This window comes from Dipodomys merriami, unplaced genomic scaffold (assembly GCF_024711535.1).
Source record: "Dipodomys merriami isolate MVZ:Mamm:240054 unplaced genomic scaffold, mDipMer1.0.p SCAF_22, whole genome shotgun sequence".
Taxonomy (NCBI): Eukaryota; Metazoa; Chordata; class Mammalia; order Rodentia; family Heteromyidae; genus Dipodomys; species Dipodomys merriami.
In genome coordinates this window covers 18,322,225-18,333,653 of record NW_027203604.1, presented here as the reverse complement: position 1 = coordinate 18,333,653, position 11,429 = coordinate 18,322,225, and the positions used below count along the sequence as shown (strand labels likewise).

The window sequence follows — 11,429 nt, the reverse complement described above, 5'->3', positions numbered from 1 at the left end:
TTTTGAATATTAAATAGTTTTTTAAATTACAAGCAATTTATTGAATCACACTATGTATCAATATACAGTAAAAATCTTACAATTTAAAAATGTACACAATTGAAACTCAAGGTTATATTGCTGTGAACCTCTTCTGGCTGTGTGAGGTGCCAGCTGGTGGGGACAAGTGTCCCCACAGGTCACCACCCCAGTCCCACTGCCCACAGCTTCACAGCACGTGTTCTGTCTCCCCCCCCCCGCCCCCGACGCACCCACATGTGTACACTAGCCAGCACCAAGCCCACTGCTGCTTAGGAATATGGTTTTGAGACGTAAGTCTGAGGGAAGGTGTGTGCACACGGCTTTCTTTACTTGAATGCTGGCTGTTTCTCTGCAGTGTGACACCTGCTTGGCATCTCCACGCTCAGGGGACAGGCTGAGTGGAGAAAAGGGAGCTGTGGCCCCGCTTCCGCCTGGCCCCCTGGACAGACATGCAGTAGGTCATTAATTCTACAAACACCCTATGGGAAATAGGAAGGAGGAGGTGTGAAAGGTGTTTGGGATACCAATACACGGAAAGGCTTTCCTTAAATCCATCTCTGAAGGAAGTTGGGCCTGTACACTTAAAAAACAGAATGGGTGCTGGGGCGGCAAGGTGCGGGAGAGAGAAGGGGTTGGAGTCATAAAAAAAAAAAAAAAACCCAAAAAACAGAAACAACAGAATGGGGTACTCTGCTTTCAATTCAGCTTGGTTCATCTTTCATCTTGAAAGGTAAATGGCTCCTGGCCTAGACATGGGGTCTGAGTCCCAGAAGGACCGGAAGCCCCTACCCCTCCTGGCCCCTGATGGGGTCAGTGGACACAGCACAAAAATCAGCACTGATCTAGGAACAAAATCAAAAGTTACTTGGAGTACAGAATTCAAAATGCACAAACTCCAGCTGCTGTCTGCTGTGGGCTACCAAAAGGAGCCAGGAAATCAGTGAAGCAGGGATTAGAAACATCTTCCCGCATTATCCACAGATTTCATTGCACCACACAGCTTACTGAGAATGGATGTGTGCAGATCCACTACTGGTAACCAACTCACTTACTGGTCAAAGCAACAGAACCCATGCTGACAGAGACTGAACTTTAAATCTGTTCAAATTTCTCAGTATTGCTTGCAATTTCAACAGAAGCCGCTGCCTCGGGGGAGATAGCACTGGAAAGCCCCCTTCCACACAACGGCACACGAGCTCCCCCGACAGCTATAAAATGCTTTTATTTTGGCAATCGTGTGAGTGATAAGCATTAAATAAAAATGGGAATTATGTGGTTAAAACTGCCTTAACATTGTGAAAATTGCAGTCCTGTAGTATCTGTGAATGCATCTTGGACTGCTTGTATAAACGATAGAGCCTGTAAGTTTATCCATCCGAATCTTTAAACCTATCATCTGAAAACATCTCTCATCTCTCTCGATGATGACTGGCAGAGGTAAAGATTCAAAAAAAGTCAGGAAATCTGCAGCCAGAAACGGAGAGAGATGACAGTTTTGGCAACATCGCCTCAAACGCCATTTCCAGCAGAGCTCTCACAAGGCCCTGTGGGCCTGGCCCAAGACCCTATCCCCATTCTCAATCTCCTTGCTCTGCAAGGTTATTGCTTAGTATAAAAGAAACCCGTAGAGCAAAACAACTGGTAACAAGGGTCATGTAAGCTCCCTCCAAGGCCCACAACCTGCACAGAGACTGGGTCTCTCCCAGGGACAGCACACACGCTGAGGGCCTCATGTCACCCCAGGGTCCTGCTGGAGTCTGGAAAGCAGCTCAGCACCGGAGATTATTTTGGGTGAAGGGCTCATGTGAGGGGACCCACCCAGTGGGCACAGGGCAGCAACTCTGCATCAGCCTCCAGAGACCTTACACCGGAGCTGAATCCAAGGTCAGCCCTGTGAGGGATGCCCTGTGCAGCTAAGGACAGGTGAAGAGCTCTGGAGCCATGCAGTCCCCTTCACAGTGAGGGGGCTGGGTGGACAGCCAGGTCCTCACCCCTCTTCCCACTGCAAGTGCTTCCGAGGGGGACATCCAGCTCTGAATCTGAAGAGCTCCAGTCCAGGTGCCCGAAATGGTGGTGTCTTCGGGGGGCTGCGTAGGGCAGAGGGGAGACCCAGGGGCCATGCTGGCAGCCCTGCCTCCACACCTGGGGCCCAGGCCAGCAGAGTTCCAGGTGTATGCCTGCTGCTGCTTTTCACCAGGAGGGCTTGAAACCCAGCCGGGGCAGAAACGGCTTTAGAGAGGGGAAGGGCGCTAGAGTCAATCAACAAAACAGCAGAATTTGGGGATTCATCAAAAATATTTCCTATAAGGACATCAAATGCTAACATCCAGAGTGAATCCCCCCTCAGTACCGTATGTCCACTTTCGACGGCTCTGAAGACAGCGGGCATTCAGGACTCGGGAGCTTTACAATGCCATGCAGAGCAAAAGTCCGAGCAGGGATGGGCCAGTGGCGTCCCGGCAGAAGGCCCAGGGTCCGCACAGCACGCATGCGTACACGACCCTCTATACAGCAAGTAGTGACATCCTTAGAAACAATAAATATGGCTCACTCGTCACCATCCTGGGCCTCAATGTGCCACCCACATCCAGGCAGTGTCACATGGGTGGGACGCGGGGACCCCGCCCAGGGGCAGGGTGGAAGGAAGGAGGGGGCACGGCAGGAGGTACTAGCCCCCTTGCATCTCCCAAGTCCTCCTTGCTGGCCGCTCTGTGGCAGCCCACGTCAAGTGGATGTCGTGGCGCTGGCTGACATGCAGGAGTCCACTGGTACCCACAGCCACCTAGTCCTTTTCTCCATCTTCGCTGCTTCCTGTTTGGGGGGAGGACAAGGGGCAAGCTTTAGATTCTGAGTGAGCAGAGCTGAGGCCAGCAGGTGCCTGGCTGCCCGGCCCTGTACTTCAGCTGTGCGGCTCTCCTGGGCTCCAGGGCCAGGCTCAGGGCAGAGGCAGAGCGGACCCACCTGCACACCTGCCTGCCCATGGCCAGGCCAGCACTATCTCATCGGCACAAGTGAAGCCATACAAAAACAAATAAGAGCTCTTTCTATTCCGTATTTATTGTTTGATCTGCAAACTTCAAATAAAAGACTGTTCCCATTAAGTTATCTTCAATCCAGGTATGGGGAAAGGGTCCAGCTGTGCAGCCCTGCACCTCACATGCGCCTGCTTACGGCTCACACTAGCCTGCTATCTCAGGGACCAGGAGTTAATGGCAAAGTCAACACCGCCAGGGAAGAGCTGGTGAGCACCAGGGCACATGTCCAAGCCCTCGGCTCAAGTATTCAAGGAGCATGCACCTCTGAAGGACTTCTCTGGGGAAAAGTGAGACTGGGGTGCGGGGCTCTAAAAAAAGGGAACAGAAGAAATCAAGGTGGATAAGAGTACCCCGGGGGAACTAGTGGAGCTCCGGAGCTGGGCTGATAGGGAGGCGGTTGTGATGGGCCCTCCTGCAGCTGGAAAGGTGGGGATGGGGCCCAGGTATTGCCAAGATGGAATGATTTCTTTTGGTTGTTTTTGTTTTGTGCTGATATTGGGCTTGAACTCAGGGCAAGGATGCTGTCCTTGAACTCTTCTGCTCAAGGTTAGCGCTCTACCACTTGAGCTACAGCTCTACTTGCAGCTTTTTGGTGATTCCTTGGAGGTAAGAGTCTCACAGACTTTCCTGCCCCGGTTGGCTTTGAACCATGATCCTCAGATCTCAGCCTCCTGAGTAGCTGGGATTACAGGTGGGAGACACAAGTGCCTGGCTGCTAAGATGGAGTTTTATAAAATCCCTTTATAATCTACTCAGCACTGACCAGGCATCCTTTAGACGGCCAGGCAGTTGAGACCAGGTCTTCCAGTCTCCTCCTCCTTGCAGCTTAGGCCTCCCACCCCGTGTCGGTGCCCCTTACCTCCTTGCTCCATATCCGAGTCGGTGAGGTGCGTAAGTGAGAAGCTGGCGATGTTGGCAGGGGAGATGGAGAACCTGGAGCAGGGTGACACGTGTGGCCAGCTCTGCTCGGTGCTGCGGGTGGGCGGGGGTGGGGAAAAGTACTTGGAGGGTTGCAGGGTGGGCTTGGAGCTCAGGAGGTTGCTGGTTGTCTTGGACAGGAAAGGATCTGGGGAGAAGTCATCATCCCATTCAAAGCCACCACCTGCCAACAGCACATCCCTATTACACTTCAAGCTAACAGAGGTGGTCACACGCAGGGAGCACCATGATCTGGAAATGCTCATACCGCCCCAGCCCAACCTCCCATTTCCTCTATACCAGCCAAGCAAGCTACCTTCTTCGTCGGTGGAGCTTTCAGAGTTCATGCACCTGTTCAGGTAGGGCAAGCCCGAGGTGGGGGCTGGACTGCTGGGCCCAGGGCTGGGAGCTTCCCCTCCACACTGCCCCAGCTCTTTGGTTGGGGTCTCCTAGAAAGCCGAACAGAAATCCCTGTCAGCCTGTTCCTGTCACCACTGCTGACACACCAAGCCTGCCAGGTGCCTAGGACTGATTGACTGTAAACTGTATTTTTTAAAAAAGAAAAGAAATTAAGAGCGATATTTATACTCATGCTCTGTCCATGAGATTCTTATCTCCAATTAACCACCAAAAAGCAGGGAGTGGAGTTGTGGCTCAAGTGGCAAAGCACTAGCCTTGAGCAAAAAAAAAGCACAAGGACAACACTCAGGCCCTGAATTCAAGCCCTGGGACTGGCACCAAAAAAAAAAAAAAAAGAAAGAAAGAGGGGCTGGGAAGGTGGCTCAGTGGTAGAGTGCTTGCCTTGCATGCATGAGGCTCTGAGTTCGATTCCTCAGCACCACATAAGCAAAAAGAAAAAAGCTGGAAGTGGCGCTGTGGCTTAAGTGGTCGAGCACTAGCCTTGAGCTGAAGAGCTGAGGGACAGCGCCCAGCCCAGAGTTCAGGCCCCACGACCGGACCCCCCCCCAAAAAAAAGAAAGAAAGAAAAAAGAAACTAGACAATAATCTGAGGTGAATAAAAATAAAATCATACAACAACATTTGTAGGAAACAGCTATAGTATTACACAGAGGCAAATTTCTAGCACTAAAAGCTAATACCAGAAAAGAGGAAAGGTCTTAAATTTAAAGCATTTAGGTTATGAATCTAGATAAAAGAAAAATGCAAATCCCCAAACCTCTCAACGAAACAAAAAATGGTTCTTTGGAAAGATCAAGGAATCAATCCAATCTCCTCCAGAAATTGCTCTCAGCAGGAAAGCAGGCTCCCTGGGGAGGAACAGAGCGGCCTGCTGGCCCCCCCCACCTTTTTCAAGACACAACCTCTGGTTCAAATGTGCTCTGAAATTTTTTAGGAACATCAGAATAAAAGTGACAGAAGGAGCACCAGGGCATTAAGTACTGCTGTGCTCTCCAAGGAAGAGGTGGAAAAGCTCCAGAGGTCTCTTCTGTGGCCCAGCTAAGAGGACTTGCTCTGAGAATCAAGTAAGAAGAGAGGGAGGGCTGATGGAATGTGGCTTAGTGGTCTAGTATGTATGAAGCCCTGGGTTCGATTCCTCAGTACTACATATACAGAAAAGGCTGGAAGTGGCACTGTGGCTCAAGTGGTAGAGTGCTAGCCTTGAGCAAAAGAAGCTCAGGGACAGTGCCCAGGCCATGAGTTCAAGCCAAAAAACAAACAAACAAACAAATAAATAAAAGGAGGCAAAGCAATGTGAAAGGGGCATCCTCCTGGGATAGCTCCCATCCCAGGAATTCAGCTGATTCAAGAAGCAAATTCAGAGCCTGGCATGTTATTTTCCACCTGTAATCCCAGCGCTTGGAAGGTGGAGGCAGCAGGACTTCAAGGCCAGTCTGGGCGAGATAAAGAGACCTTGCCTCACTAAAAAATCAAAGGCTGGGGCTGGGAAGGTGGCTCAGTGGTAAAGCGCTTGGATTCGATTCCTCAGCACCGCATAAGCAGAAAAACCCAGAAGTGGCGCTCTGGATCAAGTGGTAGAGCCCTAGCCTTGATCTGAACAGCTGAGGGGCAGCACCCAGGCCCAGAGTTCAGGCCCCATGACTGGCAATCAATCAATCAATCAATCAATAAATCATCAAAGCCTGGCTCTGATGACTCACATATAATACTAGCTATTCAGAAGGACTGAGGTGTAAGATCAGCCCACACAAAAAATTAGCAAGACCTCATCTAAAATCAATAGTCTGGTATGGTGGTATGCCTCAGTAATCTCAGCTACTCCGGAGACCATATGTAGGAGGACCTTGGTCTAAGGTTAGCCTCAAGAAAAGAATGTAAGCTTCTATCTGAAAAATAGCTGAAGAGCAAAAAAAGAGCTGAGTGTGAACATGGTTCAAGTGGTAAAGCATCTGGACAGCAAGCACAAAGCCAAGTCAAACTCAAGTATCACCATACAACAAAACCCTACATGAGCTGGGATTTAACTCAATGCTGGGTTCAATTCCCATCAGGGGAAAACAAAATACAGTAAAAAAAAAATTGAAAAAAAGAATGCTCTACTTATGAGCTGTTCCATTTTCCAAGGTGCTCAAGTCTGTACCCACAGAGTAGTGCCCCACTAAGACCCTGTTCCACAGTAGGGGGAAGGCCTGGGGGTAGGGTGGTAGAGGACCACTGACTTCCTTGCCCTGTATACATTACAGCCTCTGGGCTGCTGCTGGCTGGCCTGTCTTCAGAGCTTGATTTCATGCCAGTTCTAGGCCTGCACACAACTGCTAGGCATTACTGTCCACCATGAGACTCCAGAGTTGTAGTAACTCATTTCAGTAGGATTGTTAGGGGACCCAGCAAGAATACCCGGACTCCTTCCCTACACTGAACACCAGTTCCCTACATTTCTGTCTGTTCTTGGAACTGTAACCAACTCCAAATTACTTGGAGTAAGCACAACCTGCTACCTTGAAATGACAACTAAAATATCAGATCACAGGCTCAAAACATGGCTCGTGTATTTTATGCTCTTGAGTTCAAAACCCAGGACTGCCAAAAACAACACCCGAATCAAAACAAAAGGAGACCATGCTCCTCTTTGTGCCCCGCTCTTGAACTCCACTGCATACACGGAAATACATATGTCCTCTAGAGCTAACAGGTACCTGATCAAATAGGTAGACAGTGACATCATCAAAAAATGTCACCGCCTTCTTTTCCTTCTTCCAGCTGCCGCTGTCACTGCCTCCACTGCCACCGCCACCGCCACTAGGCAGCCCCCCGCCCTCTGCTGCCGAGGGCTTCAGCAAACTGCGCAGGTGTCGGCCATCTTCGCTGTTGCTGATGATTACAGGCACTGGATGCTCAACATCATCTTCTGACTCGGAGCTCAGGCTATGCAGGTTGAAGGCCCGCAGGTCATCATCTGAATCCTCACTGTTCTCATCTTCCTCATCTGCATCTATCCCATCCTCAGAGAGGTCGAGCATCCCGGACACCCCAAGTTTGCCCAGGTATTTGCCTTCAATATCTGGCTCCTTGAGCTTGGGGCCCTCAGCGTGGCCGGGCAAGGCCCTTTCCAGTGCGGCATTTGCACTGGCAAAGGCGAGGAGCTCATTGGTATTGGTGCCTGTGGAGGCAAGGGTACAGGGGCGCTCTTCCAGTGTCTCCAGGTCATCCCCACTGCTTAGCTCCACAGTCCACAGCCCTGAGGGGCTGCCGCCCTCATCCTCCGAGGCCTGAGTCTGCCTGGAAACCTCAGCTGGCGCCGGCTCTTCCACTTCCTCTGACTCCAGGTGACTGGTGGGTTGCAGAGTGGGGGGCCACCTTTGATCGGGTGGGCTTTTCTGTGGCTCCCCAGAGCTGTCATTAGCCCTGGGGCCATTCTCTGGGGAGGCTGGCTTGGGTAGGGCCTGGCCCTCTGCCAAGGTGGAGGCTGAGGTTCCAGGGACCTCCTCAGATTTTTTATCTGGCTCCGAGTCGTTATCTGAGAAGTAGGCAGAGTCTCGATAGGAACTCTGGGCGCCAGAGGCAAAGGTCTGTGAGGTGTCTTCCGCACTCTGGGGGCCATCGCCCGCATCTGAGATGACGATCACTGGGTTGGGAGGTAAACTGCCAGCACCGCTCAGACCACCATCACCAGCGGCAGCTGAGGCAGACTCAGAGGGACCCTCGGGGACAGGGTGCAGGGTCCACTCGGGGGACTCCAGGTTCTCTGTTTCATAGCCGCTATCAGCTGGCTTATCAGGGGGCAGGTGTTTCTGGGGTGTGTGGGAGCCTAGTGATTCTAGTAAGGCTTCATGGACATCCACGGAGTCTAAGGAGTCTGGGGTCTCCACTGGCTGCTCGGAAGCTGGGAGGGGGACGGACAAGCTGTCTTCCAAGAGGCTGTCCTGGCTGGTGGAGTCAGAGGAAGCAGAAGCCAAGCCCATGTCTTTTGTGGCATCTTTATAACTGAGCTGATTCAAAGTCTTAATGGCTTCTGTGTTTTTCTCCAGCATGTGGGCACTGTGACTGTCTTCCGGCAGTGGCTGATGCTCCGAGTCCGGTATCAACTCTGGAAGACAGTTCCCTGTATTCCCCTGAATCTCAGTGATGTCACCCATGGAAGTGGAGTCCATTTTGGTTGGTCTCAAGGCCTCCTGGCTTTGGCAAGTAGAGTGTGGGGGGGTGTGGTCCCCGCAGTGGGATTTGGCATTGGGAGAGGGGATCTCCACTGGGGTAGTCCCCAAGTCCTCACAGAGGCAATCCTCGGGGGCGCTGACATCGCAACATGCTGTTTTAGTTGTTCCAAGCCTTGGAAGTGAATCTGGGGGGCCACCGGGAGGGGTTCCTTCCGTGGTGAGGGAGGTGAGAGGTGCCCGCACTTCTGGGGAAGATGGCACTGAGGGACTCCATGTGCTATCTGGGACCCCGGCTGCAGTGTCACCCTTGGTGCTTCTGTGTTCCCGTGGCACTGGCAAGCTGGGCGTACTGGCAGCAGAGCCACGCTCCACACTGGGGGAGTCTGCACTGATGAACCCCGCATTCCTGAGCTCTGTCTGGAGATCATCCCCTTTTGCCTCGCTATGCCATGTGTCTCTCAGTAAGTGTCTCTCGTGAAGAAACAGGAAGTTCTCTGACAGCTCATCAACATTCAGTGGGTCAAAGTGGTCTTGGTGCAGAACACCTTCTGATGAGCAGAGAGGCTCCTGGTCGAACAGCTTTGGGGGCCTATCCTTGTTGGGGTGGCAAGTATCCTTGGGATCATGCCAGTGGGAACCCAGGGGGGCCGGCCTCACGTTGGCCGGCACTCCGTCCAGGTCCATGAGGTCAAAGAGCTTTTGGTGACTGGGTACATGCTGGGCAGCACTGACCTCACTGAAGAGACTGTTGAGGGGACTCTCGGGGGCACTGGGGGCAGGCGGGCCCTCGGCGAGGCCCAGATCTTTGGGGTCGGCGCTGTTCTGGAAGAAGTCCTCATCAGTACTAGACTCCTCAAACTCAACGCTCTTGAGGGCCTTAAACTGGGGCACTTCGGCACCCAGCCGTTCTGGGTTATCCATTTCTGTTGTTAGCAGAGCAGGTGGATAATCGAGCTCCAGGTTGCTACCACTTTTCTCTTCGAGTTGGATGTAATAATCACTTCCCACAGAAAGATTGTGGGCATCGAACACAGGCACCACCCCAGGGGCCCGGAGCGGAACCTCCTGGCCGCTGCCATCTTGTTTTCCTGGCCCAGGATCTGAGAGTGAACTCTCAAACACATCAACTGGAAAGAACATGCTGGAGTAGGACAAGGTTTCATCTGTGTGGCCCCGGCCATGCTCATCAAAATGGTCATGCTTGGCGGCCTCCCAGACATACTCAAAGCTCAGCCCCTGGCTCGTTTCTGTGACCGTGAGGACCTCCTCCATCTCCCGACCCAGCCGGTCCTGGGCGAAGGGGTCAAGGATGGGAAAGGCAGCATTACTGGACGTGCTGCTGGTATTGGGCTTGAGGGCAGCCCACTGCTGCTCGAAGTCCACCTCAGGGCCCCGCTGGCTCTGCAGCCGCAGGCATGTGAGCAGCCGGTGCACGTGCTCCACCGCCGGCCTCTTGTCTGGGGACAGCCAGCAGAGCTGTAACACCTCATACCTGCATGGCACAGAGAGAATGCATTAAGTGGTCACAAACTCCTGAAAATAAGAAAGACTTCAACACCAACACCTCCCAACCCCCGTAAAAGTCTCTACACCATCATTACAGCTAGCCATCCATATTAAGGCACTCGTTCAGTTACTTTTTTTTTTTTTTTTTTGTGATTCTGGGGATGGAAGCCAGGGCCTTGTACATGCTAGGTGCTCTTCAGAGCCACACCTCAGTTTTCCCCACAATCCTGAATTACTCACTCTATTTGGTGGCAATTCAGAGGCCAAGGTTACTGCAACTAAGCTCTACTGTAGCTCAGGGTTTCCTAGGACCATGAATGGTGCTGAGGTAGACAGGTCATCAGGAACTAACTCTGGGAAAGGCTGGCTGACCACAGTCAACATTAGTGTATTTGTGTGTGTGTGTGAGCCACTTCTGAGGCTTGAACTCAGGCCTAGGCGCTGTCCCTGAGCTTCTTCACTGAAAGTGAAGCCACAGCTCTACTTCTGGCTCTTTGGTGGTTAACTGGAGATAAGCTGGGCACCAGTGGCTCATGCCTATAATCCTACTTAGGAGGCTGAGATCTGAGGATCATGGTTCAAAACTAGGCCTGGGCAGGAAAATCTGTGAGACTCTTAATCTCTAATTAACCACCAGAAAACCAGAAGTAGAGCTGTGGGTCAAAGTGGTAAAATACTAGCCTTGACCAGAAGAGCTCAGGGATAGTGCACAGGCCCCGAGTTCAAGCCCCTTCCTCCCCCCCACCCCCACAAACATACACAGAGTTATCCATACTTTCCTACCTGGGCTGGCTTCAAATTGCGATTCTCAGATCTCAGCCTGCTGAGTCCTTAGGATTGGGGTGGGTCACTTGCACCCAGCAACATCTAAACTTTTGTTATAAGCATTTTCAAAGACAGTACTAAAGGGGCTGGGAATGTGGCTTAGTGGTAGAGTGTTTGCCTAGCATGCATGAAGCCCTGGGTTCAATTCCTCAGTACCACATAAACAGAAAAAGTCAAAAGTGGTGCTGTGGTTCAAGTGGTAGAGTGCTAGCCTTGAGTAAAAGAAGCTTAGGAACAGTGCCCAGGCCCTGAGTTCAAGCCCCAGGACTGGAAAAAAAAAAGATAGCACTAAAATTTAAGAAGATATTATTTCTAAAGTTAGTCTTGAATAATATACAAATGATTTTTTTTTGGTCGGTCATGGGACTTGAACTTTGGGCTTGGGCGCTGTTCCTGTGCATTTCAGCTCAAGGCGAGTGCTTTACCGCTTGAGCCACAGTGCCACTTCCAATTTTCTAGTGGTTTACTGGAGATAAGAATCTCATGAACTTTCCTGCCCAGGCTGACTCTGAACTGCGATCCTCAGATCTCAGCCTCCTGAGTAGCTAGG

The 11,429-nt window shown here is 51.6% G+C and overlaps 1 protein-coding gene across 1 annotated transcript in view; it reads right to left on the bottom strand.

The window, feature by feature from the left end:
• Nucleotides 1–241: 241 nt before the first annotated feature.
• Nucleotides 242–11,429, bottom strand: part of Lmtk2 (lemur tyrosine kinase 2) — an 81,906-nt gene continuing 70,718 nt past the window's right edge. The window contains exons 11-14 of the mRNA XM_070033535.1: nucleotides 7,091–10,040; nucleotides 4,291–4,423; nucleotides 3,916–4,158; nucleotides 242–2,832 (exon numbers count right to left, since the gene is read on the bottom strand). Of these exons, the coding sequence (XP_069889636.1) occupies nucleotides 2,804–2,832; nucleotides 3,916–4,158; nucleotides 4,291–4,423; nucleotides 7,091–10,040 (3,355 nt within the window). The 3' untranslated portion in view covers nucleotides 242–2,803. The remainder of the gene's footprint in view (nucleotides 2,833–3,915; nucleotides 4,159–4,290; nucleotides 4,424–7,090; nucleotides 10,041–11,429) is intronic.